Source organism: Sinohyriopsis cumingii, chromosome 14 (assembly GCF_028554795.1).
Source record: "Sinohyriopsis cumingii isolate HCF-2022 chromosome 14, ASM2855479v2, whole genome shotgun sequence".
Lineage (NCBI taxonomy): Eukaryota > Metazoa > Mollusca > Bivalvia > Unionida > Unionidae > Sinohyriopsis > Sinohyriopsis cumingii.
The window spans coordinates 45,648,225-45,667,462 of record NC_142974.1 but is presented as its reverse complement, the minus strand read 5'-3'; the positions used below and the strand labels follow the sequence as shown (position 1 = coordinate 45,667,462).

At 35.3% G+C, this 19,238-nt stretch overlaps 1 protein-coding gene across 1 annotated transcript; it reads right to left on the bottom strand.

Moving 5' to 3' along the window:
- Positions 1-398: 398 nt before the first annotated feature.
- LOC149783684 (cytochrome b-c1 complex subunit 7-like) lies at positions 399-19,219 on the bottom strand. Its single transcript, XM_089931923.1, has 4 exons — positions 19,067-19,219; positions 13,527-13,595; positions 5,988-6,154; positions 399-615 (listed from the first exon to the last, which is right to left on the bottom strand). Exons 1-4 carry the CDS (start codon positions 19,110-19,112, stop codon positions 538-540), a joined length of 360 nt encoding a protein of 119 aa, XP_089788049.1. The 5' UTR covers positions 19,113-19,219; the 3' UTR covers positions 399-537.
- Between the last annotated feature and the right edge of the window lie 19 nt (positions 19,220-19,238).

Below are 19,238 nucleotides of genomic sequence, written 5' to 3'. Positions count from 1 at the left end.
TTGAACCCACGCAGACAGAGGTGAGATGGCAGTGATCCGGAACGGTGAGCGCTTTAGACCACTTGGCCACTCGGGGCCCCTGGAAATGCAGTTTTTGAAACTGTACTGGAGGTAATAAGGTTTCAAGTAAAACTGAGTGTTTACAATTGCTGCACTGTCGTCAGTCTTGAATTCTGGACTTTTAAATTCATGTTTCCAGCTTAACAATAGTAGTAAATGATATTTTATTACACCTTAATGAAAACTGGTCCAACATAAGGAAAAAAATAGACAGAATGACTGACAAGGTCTTGATAGGGTTATGAGATCTGTGGATAACGTGTTGGCCAAAATGTCATTGCGTAAGTTCTGCTCATTTTTATGGTGAAGAGCTGACAAATGCTCCAAATAACAGACCATGATGTTTAACTCAGTTTAATCAAGTCATTCAAATATGAACATAAATCTTGTTTACAACCAATCACACACTGTCTTGTATTAAAAAGGAGGAGAATCTTTCAAAACTAAAATAAATGTTTTGCAGTGAAAGCTGTCATTCTACTTCCTCTCCCATTTTATTCTCTCTTCCTTCTCCTTGCTGATTTCATCCAAGTGTGGTTTCAGGTACATCACATCCTGCAAAAGATGATAAATGATGCCATAGGGAGATTTTAAACAAATAAGGATGCGTGCATAAAATGTGTGATATGCAGCAAGACATACCATCAAGGGAAAATCAATTCCTACACTAAGTAGCCTGAACAACAGAAATCATTTCAGGACAAGTAAAATTTTATTAAGTTGCCCAGTGTTGAAAAAGAAGATAAAAGTAATTTAAAATTTTAAAAACCATTTTCTATGAATCATATTTGCTAATCTAGTTGGTCAAGATGGGAACTGTCAACCAATTAGCATGCACCTTAACATGATGGACACCCTCTTATCCATAAACAATACTATGTATATGTTTTCTTCGCAGTCAGCGGAAATAAAAAGTTTGATGCAGCATAAGGATACATCAAGGCCATCAGGTTAAGATCGATATGTTTTTATAAACCATCTAAAATGCATTCTTTCCCTGGGGAACAACATGTATATATTACATACTCCCTCTTTTACAGTTCCTAAATATTTTTTGCTTAACAGTATAAATGAAATTCAGAATGAATTGGGATTATAAAAGTTCCATTCACTGTGTCTAAAAGTATTCATGAGCAGCTGTCAGACGAAGATATCCAAGTTCCAATCTGGGTGTGTGATGCAGAAATCTGGACTGAACACAAGATCAGATGGCTATGTAATTAATACACAAAAAGAAGAACAAGTCTGATATGGTGAAGGTATACAGCAAGGTTGTCAGGCCAAGAGGAATTTATAAACCACATCAAATGAGTTCTTTCTCCTGATTTTCCAAGGAGAAGGCACCCAGGTAGTTCAAATCTGGTGTGTGAGATATTCCAATACAGACCAAACATGAGTACTGAACACTGGATTTAACATTAAAAATAAATGGGCACGTAATAAGTAAAATTTGTCTTACAAACATTGCTACCATCATTGAACCAGGATATTGCTAAAATTTAACTGTTTCACTTGTTAATTATTTTTCAACTGGAAAAATTCTTACTTTGTAAAATTTTTGCCAGTTACTGTTATACCAGTACAATGATGAATGAAATTTGGGAAAAGAACTATAATGCTTTTCTATCAGTTTCATTTGTAATTTTTATTATCATTGAAAAATGAAAACTTCTTATTGCTATTGTAAATAAAATGACTGCATTCTCTTCAAATCATAAACATCATGCATATTTTCAATTTGTATCATTAGTACGTACATATATGACCACAGTATTGCTAAAAACCAAATTTCATGGTAGCTGAATCAGTGACAAAACAAGCTTTGAGTTCTGCTTGAGACCTGAAAGTGTTTACTTTTTGGTTTTGCTTTATATCGTTAGAAACAAACATCACCTGCACAAAGATCTCAACTCACATTTTCTAAAATTAGTTTGCATTTTGTAAGCATATAAGCTTTAAATTCAAACCCTGCAGATAAAGGCAAATACCAGATGAACTGATTCAGTTTATGAATTACTTGTAAGACATTGTTCTCATCTGCAAAACTATATGTAAGGGTGTGAGATAAATGGATACTACAGCTGTTATTTTACTGGACTGTAACCTTTCCCCTTAAAGTTGCAATGTCTGCATTTTTGGATCTTATATTTCTTTGGGCTTAGAAATAAACATAAATTTCTTTGTAACCAGAGAGATTAACAGATTGAGAAATTTACTAGTTCCAATGAATCTCCAATAGTCCTTCCCACCATACAACATCAAACACACATGGATATTTGTTAGCCAGCATAATATTTAAATTATCACAAACTACTATTTCAACAGGAACTAGTGAACTACCAATAATTACAAGCCTGTTTGTCTCTCTCAGAAATTCTCACAAAACTTTCCATAAATAGTGCCTATCAATAATTCACAGTGACAACTATGCGCTGTTTTGATACTGAGGCAGACCAGTGCTAATGTTGTTGTCTGTTGTCACTTTAACTACTTTCATAAATCTGCATCAATACCATATCTATCTTAAAAACAAATCATAATTTAAAACAATCATTCTAAGGTGACATAATTTTGTACTGACATAAATAAACCAATGTTGATCGAATGTATTTAGATTTGTTTGACCCTATCACAACAAAAATAGTTCTGATTAGAATTTTGCATACTGTACTTGGAAATCCCATATAGATCAAAGTATTAGAGAAGTCTTAACATTTGGTGAAAATATATCAACTGTAAACTCCAAGCTGCTGAAACTTTCTCAAAAGACAAATACATCTGATGTTCAGCCTGTCATAAACATATAAAATACAGGCAATGCCGATTTAATTTCATTTAAAAAATGAAAAACTCAATAGAAAGTTTGCATGTCAAGAAAGGATTAAAGATTCTGGTCTCTAGAGTAGCCTTTTAAAGAGCTGATTCAAAGTACTTTTTTCCTCCCAACAAAGTACTTCTTTTAATATTAAACTGGTATTTGTTACCAGCTAATCTTGCCACACGGAATGTACCTACAGTACATGCATCACTGATTTTGGAAAATCCATGCTCCTGCTGTGGATATTAGATCTGTCCATGCTGTGTTCATCTAGCATATTGGTTGCTGTACCTTTACATGGCTGTGCACTACATTGCTTTGAACTTAACATGTTGGCTGAGATATAGCAGAAAGGGAGTAAGTTTTCTAATATATATTTTTCAAGCTGCATTACATGCATCTGAATTCTAAATATTTTACAGTAAAGAACATTATGAGAATATTGAGGTTGTTCTTGCCTGTTGAGTGCACATTCTCTATCTGGATGTATCTGCCCAAAATACCAATGTTTTTTTTTTCTCTCAAGGAAAATGTGTTTCTTTAATAACATTTACCTGATCACAATACTTTAGAACTAGTACTACCTCGCAAATCCAGCTCTCCCAAATTTAAACATTTCTGCTAAAGCTAAATGTTATCAGCCCACCCACGTGTGATCTCCCCTCAATAACAGGATTGGCACCTATACCTATGAAATCATCAGTTACTGCTGGAGTACAAGGCACACTCTCTGTATGGATGTATCTACAGAGAGGCTGGGAAGGTGTATATTTATTATAATAGGTAAGTATTGTCAAAGAAACATGCTACTCAATCAAAATACCTTAGGAGGTCGTTCTGATTGCGTCCATATAATCCACCTTTTTTCAAATGGAATCAAATTTTCCCTTAAAAGTTTCAGTTCCAGAACAGAGATGCTGCCAAGATTTATTTTGAAGTGGGGGGGGGGAGAGAGAGAGAGAGAGAGAGAGAAAGAGAAAGAGAGAGGGAGAGAGACTTGCCTTTTTACCAAAATGGGGGGTTGGGTTAGAAGAAAAAGGTGGGGTGGGCAAAATGTCCATAGTTCAATATTTACCTAAACTTCAATATCCATCTCTTTTTCTTCTTGCTCCATTGTTATGACTAAATTGAAATCAAGATCTCTAGTTGTATAAGTATTAATATATTGACTGTTTATGTGCTTAATCTGTTCCTTATCCTTAATATCGTTCCATGCTGAGAACCCTCCTTTGCTGTCTGAAGTGGCTATACACAGCCAGCTAAGCCTGCTTGAACAAGTTGGGTGAATGTTCTTTGTGGCTGTTAAGTACAATTTTCAAGGTTTTATCTTTTGGATACTCTTTATCCAAAATAAACTTTTTCACCAACATTTAGCTCTGCAGAAATTTCATTTAAAAAAATGTATTTTACTGACTTCTATGCTAAATTCCTGAGCATTTCCACAATGTTCTATTAGGGTATCAAGTCTAAAAACACATTAACCCCTAGCAACGACTTTATGGGGCAGGAGGTAGTAGCCTACTGCCAAGCTCTGTAGTGTCATGGTCATGCATGATACACTAAAGTGGGTGGTATTATAGAAAGGTAGACAGATGTAGCTCTACAATGATACCAAATAATCTGGAATATCTAGTTGCACTACGAAATACAGATAGAAAAACCTCATTTTTTGGACCTGACTTTTTCTTTTTACACAAAATTCGCCCGTGGTTGGAATCCGATTTTGTGTCTGGATTTTAGACTTTTAGGTCTCAGATCAAAGGCAAACCAGTATGAACTGCAAACAGACAGATGATCCTTTGCAAAAAGTAGAATAAGATGGGCATTTGGAATAAAGAGTGGTCTCCATACAAAAATAATGGCCCCGTTTAGCAAAAAAAGAAAGAAAAGAAGTCCAACTTATACCCTTCTGCTCATGCGTGAGTCAAATAGCCAACGAAAAACGATGTTTCTAACACCACTAGGCAGTATGTTATTGACATATGAACGGGGATTTGGTGTTTTCGAGTCTATTCAGAAATAGCTTTCAAAATGTGTTTCCTACTCGATTTTCAGGCAAAAATTACAAAAAGCTCCAGGGGTTAATGTGTTAATGCCAGAGTCTGCTTGTTCGGACTGTACTGTATTCTACATTTAATTTTGAAATACTGCTGAAATGGAGGCTGATTGGCAAGCCTTATATTTTTGTCCATCCAGCATGTAAATCATACTCGTATTTATCACCATTTTGGGGCTCAAAATAACTGACTGGTATTTACATAAAACACGTTCCCAGCTCCAATAAAGTCATATACTTCATAACTTTAAAAATCAATGTCATCATCATTATTATAAGCTGGTATCTGCCTTAAAAAAATCTCTGCCTGAAGAGGAACCATGCTGGGAATCAGATGTTTTGGGGTTTTCTAGGTGGTCTATACTTTATACATGCTTAGGTGCAAAATTCAAATCCTAATGGTTTTTCTATGGCCCACTATGCCAATCAAATTTAGTTTCAAGCTGAAGAACCCAGATGCATCAGTAGTTGCCTGCTTGAAAATAACAGATGTTGCAAAAAGTACTGTGATAACTCTACTGGTGTGACATGTGTGATGACAAGCACTTTAAGGATGAATGGTTAAATAAAAATCCTACACTGTGCTGAGTACATTTTCATATGCAAAATATTAAATTAATCTGCCGCATTTCTCATGCATCACTGTTCTCCTAGTGTGTGAATTCTTATAAATTTTGCATGATGTATGCAATCACACCAGCAGCATCTCTGCAGACCCTGTCATATCCACATCCACATGACTGGTCAATCCAAAATCCATGATGCTACTAGTTAGCTCATATGGGTAGGTGTCTTGTAAATGGATACATGAAACACCCATGCCACTAATCCTAAGGTTACCCAATACTTTCAGCAAAAAACCTTTGCAACAGAGCATATAGATTCAATTTTTGAATTATGTATCTAAATTTTAAAGGTATCTTTACTTCACCTAATATTACTTGACAACTCTTGCATATACTTTCATCCTAGAAACTTTTGGAAACCTGGATAAATATGTGCAGTTTGGATGGCATATTCATGGTTTATAACTCTTATGGTGAAACTGCTAACCTCTTCAAATTTAGTCCATTCATCCTTGGGTAAAATGTCTTTTTTGTTACTAAGGAGAAGGGCGCGGGCCATCCTGAAGTTTCTGGCATCATAGACATCTTTAGGTAGACGTCGAATGGCTTCCGTTACCTCCGGTGTCTCATATCTACAATCATCTCTCATTAAACCTGTTGAATACAAAGAACTATAAGAGTGATATGTAAATAAAAAAATATAAATACTGGGGATGAATTAAACATCCTTCTACAAGCTGAATCATCTATGGAAACCTGCCTTAACATGGCAACTGATACATATAACTGTCAATCAATCGCAGTACAGTGAGAAGGATTAAACATTTTATAAAGGTGTATATGTCAGGGTGGGGGTGAATAAGCAAAGTACCAGCCGAATGTACAGTAACTACTTATTACCTGCCAATTAAGAAACATGACTGATGAAAATTTATCATTGTTTACATGCTGCTATAAGTGATGACTTGGTTATTGATTGTTTGGAAGTTACAATATCCCAATAAGGGTGGGTGGCCACCTCTTTAGACAATCTTCAACAGCACTGTCTCAGATTGTACAAACGGTATCAATGTCACTACATTCTTCTAGAGATAACGATGAATGTTGACAAACTCAATCATCTCTACTAGACCTAATGATGTCAAAAGAAGAATCTGCCTTTCAGGCTTTGATCTAAGAAGTCTTTTACTTGTTACCCAGTTTTATCCTTCACCTCATTCTCCATCAACAGCTTGGTCCCAAATTCAAGCATCTGTTGACTTGCTAATGAAGGACAAAACCAGTGTTCAAACCACTAACAGTCAGGTCGAGTGGCTAACCTAATGGGTTGCTTACCCAATTAATTGTAGAATCCTAGTGTCTGTAGACTTTATTTTTTCAGCAACACCTTCCATCAAACTTTAGTACAAGATTCCATAACACACAATGTTTTACATAGACACCTGCAGCGGACATATATATGGGAATGCTAAAACTCTGCTTAGCGCTGATGGTCCGGAAGTCCTTTAATGGCAAAGAACAGCTGGTCCGAAATGTTGAAATCCTCCTAAGTACCGATGGACTCGAAGTCCTTTTTAATGTCACACAAAATTTAGTCTGAAAGCTTAAGGCAGCAGGTTTCAAGTTTTTCTTGGTCTTGATGGCAATCTTCCAACAAACAGAAAGTCGTTTATCCTCACCCATCATAACTACCAGCAGAAATGAGTCTCTATCTCGAATGGGAAAACTACTAAACAGAGCTGTAGGGCACACTGACCACTGCCTTAACAGCAGTGACAATTCTTCAACTGGCAGAATGAGATAGTGTTCTATACTTCTATCTTTGTAAAGAACTCAAACAAAGCCAACCTACAATCAGGTGTAGAATAGATATATATATAGATGTAAACAGACCACAGTGTAAAATCATGTGATTTTTACTCATGACCGTTCCTGGTCCAGAAGGCCTACAACACTCTTCATAGACCTAAGACCTCTCAGTCATTTAACATGTGCATCAGGCTTCAAAATGGAAACACGAAGGCAGGTTTTTAATTCTGTTCAGGAGGGAGACATCAGTATCAGTGAAGATCTGCAATATACATATCAGGATGTCCCAATGCATAAACCTTTCAGGAAGTTCCTTTGGATCACCTTCAGGGAGACAGTTTACCAGTTCAGGACAATCCCTTTCAGACTCAACATCAGTCCCTGGGTCTTCACGCATACAAGTAATGTCCAAATTAGGACCATCTCCACATCTATGAAATAAAACCACCTGGATGACATTCTTTAAAAGTATCAGGCAAGTTATATTTTTAAAACAAGACATGAAATTCCTTGTTATGTTCCTCATCAGGCTTGGATTCCTTCACAACATGGAAAAATATGTTATCATACCAAATCATCCTTTTATCCACTTAGGTATAAAGTTCAAAAATATATCTGAACAGAGTAATGGCTCCCTCGTGAACTTGCAGTGAAAATTACTTCAACAGCGGATTTGATTCTTATACAGAACATTCTCTCTGCCTTACAATTTCTTTGCCTACTTGGTTTACTCAATGCAGCAGTGGACCTCATTGTCTAGGTGGTGTATTTATGGCGCATTTACAAATGATACCTGAAATGAATGGATGAGTGAGATCCCGTTTGTTCTTACCTCTGAAAAAGAAAAGGATGATTTGGCTCTGTCATCCTGGATAAGATTTTCTGTGGAGAATTAACCCCAAATCAGACTAATTTTTCAAGCATTTTTGGCTCATGAACTTAGGGGCATACCTGTAAGCTGTTGTTTAAATTGTTGCATAAATATATATAAACATGTTAGTCTTTACTTCAAGAAGAAAAATATGATATTGTCCTTTATTTCAAAGCGTCTTTGCTGTTTAAAAAAGTTCTTTACTGTAAACAATGCCATTCTTTCCTACCATTCTGTATAAAGAAAATCCAAGCTGAAGCACTGATTATCAGTTTGTGGTGGAAATTAACATCTAAGTGGCACAACAAACTTAGAAAATAGCTGCTGTTTGTGCATCAGCATACATCCATCACAGGCCAATGAAATTCGTTCACTTAAGTGAGAAACATCAGAATATATAATAGGGCTCCAAGTAGGTCTAATGTACCGGCCACAGAAGTTAAATTTTAAATTAAAAATGATTACAGTCTCATTTATTAATGCTTGTTCATTTTCATACTACCACCTCCAAACCAAACAACTGTACAGATTTGGATCTGGATATTTTTAAACATAGCTTAAAAAAAAAATTCAGTCATATCGCTACAATGTCTGCAGTGTGGCAGTTTATAGTGCTGTCTAGCACTGGGGCATCATGCCGCAGACATGTAGCATGATGTCCCACCCAGTCACATTATCCTGACACCAGGCCAACCAGTCCTAACACTAACCTCTTAACTTATTAACCCCTGGTGACGAGTTTAAGTGGCAGGAGGTAGTAGCCTACTACTGAGCTCTGTAGCATCAAGGTCATGTAAGATACACTAAAATGGGTGGTTATTATAGAAAGGTAGAAAGATGTAGCTCTACAATGATACCAAAATAATCTGGAAGTTCTAGCTGCACTACAAAATACAGAGGGAAAAACCTCATTTTTTTTAACCCGATTTTTTTTCCAGCCAAAATTCGCTTGTGGTCGGAATCGTATTTTGTGGTTGGATTTTAGACTTTTTGGTCTCAGATCTAAGGCAGACCGGTAAGAACTGCAAACAGACAGATGAACCTTTGCAAAAAGTAGGATAAGATCGGCATTTGGAATAAAGAGTGGTCTTGATATGAAAATAATGGGTCCGTTAATCAAAAAAAAAAAAAAAAAAAAAAACTCCAACTTTTACCCTCCTGCTCATGCGCGAGCCAAATAGCCAAAGAAAAACGATGTTTCTAACACAACTAGACATTTTACATTTTGTTCTTGGAAAATCACCTGGAAGTTGATTTATTAGGATCGTTTCAGAAACAGCTTTCAAAATGTGTTTCCTATTCGAATTTCAGGTAAAAACAACAAAAACCTCCTTGGGCTAATGTATTAATGCTGAGCGCCTATTGAGGCAGATGTTGGTATCATTTTTATAAGTCTCTGAAATGACTCAGATGGAGTTCAAACCTGAGACCTCCTGCATCCAAGGCACATGATCTAACCACTGTAAAAAAAGCTTGCCACTTGAATGCCATGTTTAAAAAAGGCTTTACTGTACTATAGGAAAACCCTGTAAAGAATTTTGGATACCACTGATTTTCAGATGGACACATCAGTGGTCAATTTCTAAAAGTTATCATTTGATGATTAAAAAAAACCATACAAATTTGTGTTTCAAAACCATAGTATGTAAATAACAGTTTGTGTTTTAAGAATAGACTGTAACCTGAAGATTTTAGCTGTGGCATCTGCACTTTTTTCTACATTAAATCAGTTTGAAACTATAAGTGAACCTGACAGGGAGAAATAATAAAGGACAACGCTGTGTCTGGGAACTACCACTCTGTCAGACTGTCTGCATTTGTAAACATCTGGGCACATGTATTATGGAAAATATTCAATTCACAGAAAGCAAAGTCTAAATATTTATGACACTGAAAATTTAGCATAAAAATGCAATTATGTACGTCACAAATGTATGGGGCAATGAATCTTGTAGAAATTGAGATGTGATATAGTGTAAGGTCAAAGTTGTTTTCGCTCATTTTTGTGGAAATATGAAGAAAATAAAGCAGTGAAACAAATGCTACATAACCAATGCCTGATGTTACTACACATATGTAGACAAATAATAAAGCCATAAATATGCAAACCTATCAATGGAGTTACCCCCTCTATTTAAAACAGATGCACTCACATGTTGACTGTTTCAATTCAGTTGGAATGAAGGTTTTAGTTCATTCATGTGCTGACTTTAATGCTTCATATTGTTATCTATGAATAATTAATGTTTTATAGGCAACAAAGAAATTGAGATGAACAATATGGTATAAAGACACAACATGCATTTGCCAGCATGTACATGTTACAAGATATGCATAATGAGAAAAAGAGGGTATAAATCAAATAAGAGAATCAAAACACATGTATGCATGCACACACACACACATATATTAAACACTCCTAAAAAGGTCTGAAGAGCTATCTAAACATTTAATTTACCGAGGCTACGACAAAGACCTGATTACGGAGGCAACCCAATGGGCTAAACAAACAAACCATGATGACCTACTAAAATATGGAAAGAAGGAAAAGGCTGATAGGATACCATTTATCCTGACCTGCCATCCAGACAACCCCAAAGTAGGCAAAATCATTGGAAAACACTGGCCCATCACGGAATCATTGGATGCATTAAAGTTAATCCTCCCTAACAAACCTGTAGTCGCTTCCGGAGACCAAAAAGCCTCAAGGACATCATAGTCAGGGTGAAGCTAACACCAATTACTAATCAAGACAACCCTAGTCAATTTGGCCCATGTGACAATAAAAGGTACAAAACATGTCCACATATGATAGAGACCAGGACATATTCTAGCACAGTGATTAGAGAAAAATTAAACATACATTGTCCAAACAAAATGTGCAAAACAGAGAATGTCATTTATCTCATCATATGTAAGATCTGTAGCCTTCAGTATGTCAGAGAAACTGAAAAGTTAGACAAAAGGGTCATCAACCTTCATTGATTTGATTGGATGACAAAGAAGCTGTACAGAAGTCCGGTCACAGAACACTTCTCCTCCCCTGGCCACACTTTCAGTGATATAATACTTATTGCAATTGCTCGCAACCCCAATTGGAGTCCCCAAACCAGGAAAGAAAAGGAATCTTACTGGATATGCTGCCATAGAACATTGAAACCAAGCAGTTTAAACCAAAAAGGCTAGAAAAAGACAACCATGCACAAATAAAATTATCTTTTGCAGCCAACATATTTTCTTTCAAATAATTCTCTAAATTTGCTTAATAGCCTATGACTACTATAACAATGAAATATCCGGGATATAATCTGCACTTAGATAAATTTACAAAAAATAACAGATGTCATTATGGTTCATCAATTTCTAGGTCATAACAAATATTTTCCAGTATCAGCAACATGCTGAAATAAACTTGCTGATACATAATAAGAGTTAAAAGGTTGAATTCCTGTAGAAACAGCCAAGCAAAGTTTCACAAACATAATAGTTTTTTTGTTTTATTTGTCTTGTCTATATATTGTATCTGACTTTGAAAAAGACTCATTAAAGAGTTGAAAGCGCTCTGGCTAGCTAGATACTAGTTTTGCACTGTTCAATGTCAGTTTATTGCATATATATATATATATATATATATATATATATATATATATATATATATATATATATATATATATATATAAATAAAAATAAAAATACACACATACACACAATGGCTCCCCTGACCACCAGCCACCTGCTTTTTATGGAATGAATCAGTTGGCACCAAACAGTTTGTGTTCAAAAGTACCCCATAAGAAAGGCCAAACCTCTAATGAATGCAACCAGCATATAAATACAAAATGTCAAATGTTTCCCTCACAAGTGGCCACATTTTATTTTAAATGTGTCCAGTACCAATTAATTCATATGATAAGGTGAATAATTAGACCATCTCTACTGATACATGTCTCCCGATGTCAGGATTCCATTACTGAAAGAGGTGCTTGCTAACGTACATGTAACACTAAGATTAATATTATATCATTATAAAAACTGATGCTTACAGGAAATGGGCTCGACAATGTTGCGATAGAGTTTTGGGTTTTAGATATGTGAAGAGTTTTTCTCTTTGATGATTACAAACTGGACTTGATGTTGTTGTTGTTGTTGTTGTAGGGTTTAACGCCATTTTTCAGCACAAGATAGGCTATACATGGCGGCCAGTATAACTGGTGGAGGAAGAACCCTGGAAAACCCAGGGAAGAACCACTGACTCATGAGAAGCTACTGGCAGGTTTTCCCACATACCCATGTTAGCCGAGCCTTGGACTCGAACCCACGCAGACAGAGGTGAGATGGCAGTGATCCGGAACGGTGAGCGCTTTAGACCACTAGGCCACTCGGGGCCCCCAAACTGGACCTAATTGTTAAGATATAATATGGTCAGCATAAGTTAAATACAGATGTTATGAATTAACATAGAGAAATTACTTTGAGCAAAACAGGGTACCAGACAAAGACCAAATAATCATGTGACAGTACTTGTATTACTTTGCTTATAAAGATGGCATTTTGTCCACCTGCCAAAACATTTGGCTGCATAATTAAATTGCAGTACATGTACATAGCAGGGATCGTCCTGGGCTTAGCCAATGTCACAAATTGCATTTTTTCCTTCCTAAAATGGGTGTGAATTTATGTTAACAGTTCAAATGTGGTATCAAGCTACCATACATGTGATAACTATTTCCCCCATTTTATATCCCACCTTATTTCCTTATTGTTCACTCATATATGTATATAACACTGCTTACTAGATAAAATATTTATTCCGAATGATTTTGTTTTGTTTTGGGGGGCACATATGCTTTGTGATATGTTTCTTCATTCCTTCTTCTAATTTAACGATGGTAATTAATGCTTATATATACGGTATATTAATGCCAGGTGTTGACTTGTGTAAGTTTCATTGGTGGGAATGGAGATGCAAGTTTCCTTACCAAAAAAACATCCATAGCATTCAGTGATCATTCTTGGGATATAGGAAGCAATTCACTACAAGAAAAGCATATAAAGCGCAGCAAAAATAAATTTCTGAACTCCTGGTTGATGGAGATATACTTTGTGAAGCTAGCCATAAAAAGGGGGGGGGGGGGAATTAATTCCTGAATGAATGAAATCGACGATCTATACTTCATATATCTTACATTGCAAAGTATGATCATTGGGTATTAGTATTAAAATGTAATTAACTTAAGTTCCTTACAAAACTATTGTTTGGAAAATAATACACATAATACAGATTTGCTTTTTAAAAGCCGAGACCATCCCTGCTAATAACTTAGTCAATTAAGCAAGATCTCTTACCCAACTGTGCAAATCCTGATTTGTAGTATGCCCATTTCTGTAGTTTAAGTCTCCAAGATTCTGGTGGTGCTGTAAAAAGAAGGTAATTGATAAAATAACCTGCTATCAATTACTTAATATTTCATTCTTGAATTAAGAATATATATATATGTATGTATTAAAATATATAATAAAATCCTTTTTTACTGCCTGAAATAATTGTTTTGCTCTTGTGTCAACTTCAATGGTTTACATACAAGAGGAAACACTTACTTTTTCATATGGCCCTCCTCACAGAGTTGTTCTCAATGCATCTAGTTAACAATAATCAATGCATGCTGGACAGAACTCTGGACCTTTCTTTGCAATACAATATGGAATCTAGTAAAGCTGTATCGATGTCACTTTTTGCAGATTATGACGAATTTATTAAAATTGCCGATACTGATTATTTCAAGAAACCCAATGTTCTACAGTTAGTGAAAGCACTAGCATTTGATTGACAAGTAAACCATGCCCTATTTTTGTTATAACTAACAATGCCTAAAATGGGTGTGGATTTATGTTAACAGTTCAAATGTGATCTCAAGCTACCAAACAGGTAATAACTATTTCCCACATTATATATCCCACCTTATTTCTTATTGTTAACTTGCATATGCACATAAAACTTAATTAAATAACATATTTGTTCCGAATTAGTTTTTAGGAGGCACATATGCTCTGTGATATGTTTCTTCATTCCTTCTTTTAATTTAATGATGGTAATCAATGCTTATATATACGGTACAGTAATGCCAGGTCAAGTTGACTCATGTAAGTTTCATTGGTGGGAATGGATATCATAATTTGTGTGTGTGATTTGGATTTTTAACATAGCTTTAACAATTTTTCAGTCATATCGCTATGATGTCTGCATTGTAGCAGTTTATAGTGATGTCTAGCACTGGAGCATCATGCCGCATCATGTCCCACCCAGTCACATTGTCCTGACACCAGGCCAGCCAGTCCTAACATTAACCTCTTAATGCTGAATGCCAAGTGAGGCAGCTGTTAGTACCATTTTTGTAAGTCTTTGGTATGACTCGGCCAGGGATCGAACCCACGACCTCCTGCATCCGAGGCGGACGCTCTAACCACTAGGCCACCGGAGCGGTTTATATCATAATTTGCTTGTTGAGAAAAAAGAAAAAAATCTACAGCATTCAGTGATCATTCCTGGGATTTAGGAAGCAATTCACTAACAAGCAAAGTATGTAAAGTGTGGCAAAAATAAATTTCTGGACTCCTGGTTGACAGAGATGTACTTTGTGAAGCTAGCCATAAAGGTGGGTGGGTGGGTGGGTGGATTTAATTCCTGAATGCGTGAAATCAACGGTTGCATTATACATCACCTATCTTCCATTACAAAGTATGATCAGAAGGGTTTTAGTCGTAAAATGTCATTATCTAAATACAGTTTCTTACAAAACTATTATTTTGAAAATAATATACATAATATAGATTTGCTTATTATTAAAAAAAGAGAGACTGTAGGAAAGTAGATATTTTACATTTGATAATGCATTTATTTCTGGTGACAACAGTTAGACCTATGCACCTACGGTGATGTGCAATGCAAAGACCATGGAAGTAGTGCAAAACAGTCATGTAATGATTTATTTTCTATTATGGCTGTATTGCTTGTTGTCAATAAAGTAATAACTATCCCATCTTTTTCAATTTTCATTGCCTATTACATTAATAGTCTTGGAAAAATATTCACTACTTATTCTGGCGAATTTTTTTGAAAACTGGCAACAAAATATTAAGATTGGTGATTTTTCTGGCGACAACTTTTTGAAAGATAGGACCATCCCTGTAATGTGTATGCTGGAAGTTCAACAGTCACACGAGGCCTCATTGGCTGGTTGGCTGCTGTGATTGGGATGAGTGCATGCATGGTATTGATAATTTGTTGTGAGCAGACAATCAGCGGTAGTTTATGGCAAGTGTGTTAAAAAGTATTTACTTTTAAGAATATACTGTCTTTCAATTAACCCCCAAATCAAATGTTTATTCCTTAATTTCCACTATTTAATTCTGAGTTAAAATTCAAACCATGTCAAGATGAATGTTATGATTAAATTTATATTTTGGAAATTTGTTTACATCAGCACCGATTATTTCTATCAATACTGATTATGTAGATTGTTCCAATAATCGGCCCTATTACGAGTATGGCCGATTAATCGGTACAGCTTTTGAGTCCAGAGAAACAACTGACGCTAGGTCATGTAGACATCATTTGATACTATAGCAGAAATTACTGCACATTCCATTTTCAAGTGTTCATATACTGTGCCAAGTGTGATGAATAGTCCACTTAATTCAAAATGCGTTATTATGGAAAATAGAGAATTTTTTCATTCACTGTGTATATCAAGGGGCTAACATTAAGGTATGGTTTTAATACATAGGTTTTGTTAACCCATTTATCGTAATTTTGTCATGTGATTTCATGCATAAATATATGGAGGAATAAAAGGCTAAATTGGGATAAGACAAATTTATTTAATAGACTTACTAACACTAATTTTTGCTAAACCTTGTCAGCTACAAATGCTCTTCCTCTTTCCTAATGAGTAAACAAAAGTTTGATAAGTTTGCTTGCATTCGGGTGTTATTGGTAGTATGGAAACATTTGGTAGACAGCAAAAATTGGACTCCAGCTTGCAGGAATTTCGTGGAAAGATAAGATTTTAATTTTTTGCAAACAATTTGAATTTCTCCCAAAATGTGAGCTTTTCCTGCAGGCAAGAAGTACACAATTATTTCCGATTCCATATGTTAATATGTATTTAGTAATGTCAGGCGGGGTATTATCAGACAAATATTAAATGGAATTCAGTAATAAGACTTATATGTTTAAGTTTTTCCTGCCAAATGGAATTAATGTTAGCAAATAACCTCAACTGCTATTTTGCAGCATCCATTTTGAACATATATATATCACATGATCATGCTGGTTCATGCAAAATAGAGGCTCAACACAGGGTAAAATCAGGCACCTCCTGGTATTCTAGAACATTTGCATCTTTAAACAAATGTTTAAACCCTAACATATGTAATTTAATCAAGCACAAGAAATAAATTAAACAAGACAATGTAAATATTCAAAATTTGGGTTATATTTATCATGATTGTTACTGCCTGTATAAAAATTGCATAAATGGGTTTCAAAAATGTTTAAATGAACTAAGCACAGGTGCTCGACATAAGCTTGATGTTGAGAAAAAAAACCAATAATCAGAAGGAAACAAATCATAGTGACAAAAATACCTTAGAGTACCCCATGACCTGTTCTAACATAGGTCTCTGTCAAAACAGGTCATGGGGGTATTCTTGTCACTTTGTATGACTTTTTTCCTTCAGATTATTGTTTATTTTCCCTTAACATCAAGCTCATTTTGAGCACCTGTGGAACTATATAACCAAGTAATTCAGTTATTGCTGTTGTCAACACTGCCAGAAAGGTGAGAACTATTTTGTTTTCCAATAAGCCAAGTGCAATAAAAGAAATTACATCATTTATGCTTCAAAGTAATCTTTTTTTATATTTTTGCATTACTAGTCCATGAATTATCAATCTAGGGATGATTGTTATAAACATTTCATCATGTCTTAATAATGTGTATTACACTGTTATGTAAACAGTCTTGATAACATGTCACGAGACAGCTAAAACATTTTTAATAAAATATTTAACTAATATTATTAATAAAACCAAACAAGTTGGCGAAAAGATTTTATTTTACTGTCAGTGGTGAGGGTTACTGTAGAGTAATGACATATTTGATTCTTAATTAATCACAAATGTCATCAATGCCGTTGTGATGGGAATACCAACTAAATCATCTACCAACTAAATCATCTACATTATCAGTTGAAGTGGTTTTTATCTTCTTTATAAACTTAATTTATTTGAAATATTAACCAACTGGTTGTACTTCATAACCGACTACAAGTATTTCAAATGTTCGATAATACCTCTTTCATTTGTGCCCCTATCTATTTATCAACAAATCAAATGAAGTTCAATGCAGGCGTCAGAGTAAACAAACATTGTCAAACAGAACAAGAATTGGTCTATACCATGTCGGATTTATAAGCTGTGTCAAGCATTTTTCTCTTTCCGGAAATGCAATAATACGGTTTTAGAATTAACTTTTAATACCGAAAGTTTTAGCACAAAATACATTTTTCACCTTTTTTAATCAGACTATCATCATATTTCAAAATAATGAACATGATGAGGTCTAGCTACGATGTCGTAGCCTCAACTTGATTTGTTGTGGTTGAGGCTACGAACTGATCCCATATCATGTAATGGAGCAAAAAAAATTCATCACTAAAGTCAGAAAAACAAACAGTGTAGAAATCAACTACATACGTATAATCATGTTGTGAAAGAAATTTGGCTTATTTTGAATTTATTAAGCCCTTACACGATAAAATAAATTGGCATGGTTACTCTAACCGTATCCTGTCCGCCATGACAGATAATGCGAGACTCTTGCCGTGACCCCTTTTCTACGTCAGGCTTGCCAGACCATATTTTGGATATTCTACGCTAAATTATTATCAATTAAGTGCGAATAATCGCTTCTTGGTGGAATTTCAAAGTTGCCGATAAACCGTATTTACTTTTAATGAGCAGAATTTCTGACCCAAACGGCGCCAAATTTTTACTACGATTTGTTTACATTTCCAAATATGGCTTCAATGTCCTTATATGGCACACAAACAAACGAGGCTGAGAACGGAAGGAATCATTATTTGAAATAATATGGTGGACGATCTAAACGAAAATATCGGCTGAAAAAGGTAAACCAGATTTTACAACTATTTCTACAATGATTTTCGATACTTCCGGTATTAAATAAGAGGACTACTCAATTTATTGGATTATATGCAAGGACTATGTTTAAAGTGTTATTATTAGGCTAAAAGAATGCCGGGTGTGAATCACACCCGGCTTGCTCCATTAACACGTATATGCTCATGTTAGTACCCTGTCCACGAGGTACGAGTAAGGGTACTAATATTAGTACTAGATGAGGTCGGATGTTACACATGATACTATATTTATAAGTTACTACTTTGCGTTTAAATAGGTTTTCTAATTTTTATTGGTTTGTCCGATAATACACGTTGACCGATAATACCCCAACTTACGTTAAGGAATATCACAATTAAAGTCTTTCCAAGGGCCACAAGGAGAGCTGGTGGGTGGGTGTAGAGCTACATTGTAGTTTACCAGTCCCCAGATCGTTGCTTTAAGGAATGTAAAACTTTTAGGAAGATTACTAAAGCAGCATATTTATTATTGAAAATCGGGGGGGGGGGGGGCTAAATTAGTTTGAGTGGCTATAATAGGGGCCAGCATTTGCCCGAAACATTTGGGTAACCATTCTCGTCATACAACTGAAGATTACTGTTTGATGACCCAACATAATAAACTAATAAGTATATTATCTGAACTGAATTTAATAAAATGGCACAGGAACTGTCGTATTTACCTTCTGGTACCACTTTCTTGATCACCTTTTTAACCGCTCCGGACATTCTTGCACCAAGTCCTTGACGCTGAGGTCACTCAAGTTATACGAACGTTTAATTTTATCGTCCGGAAGATATATTTCCGGTATTTGACTGGTTTACAGCACCTGTTAGGAGATTACATGTGTGATC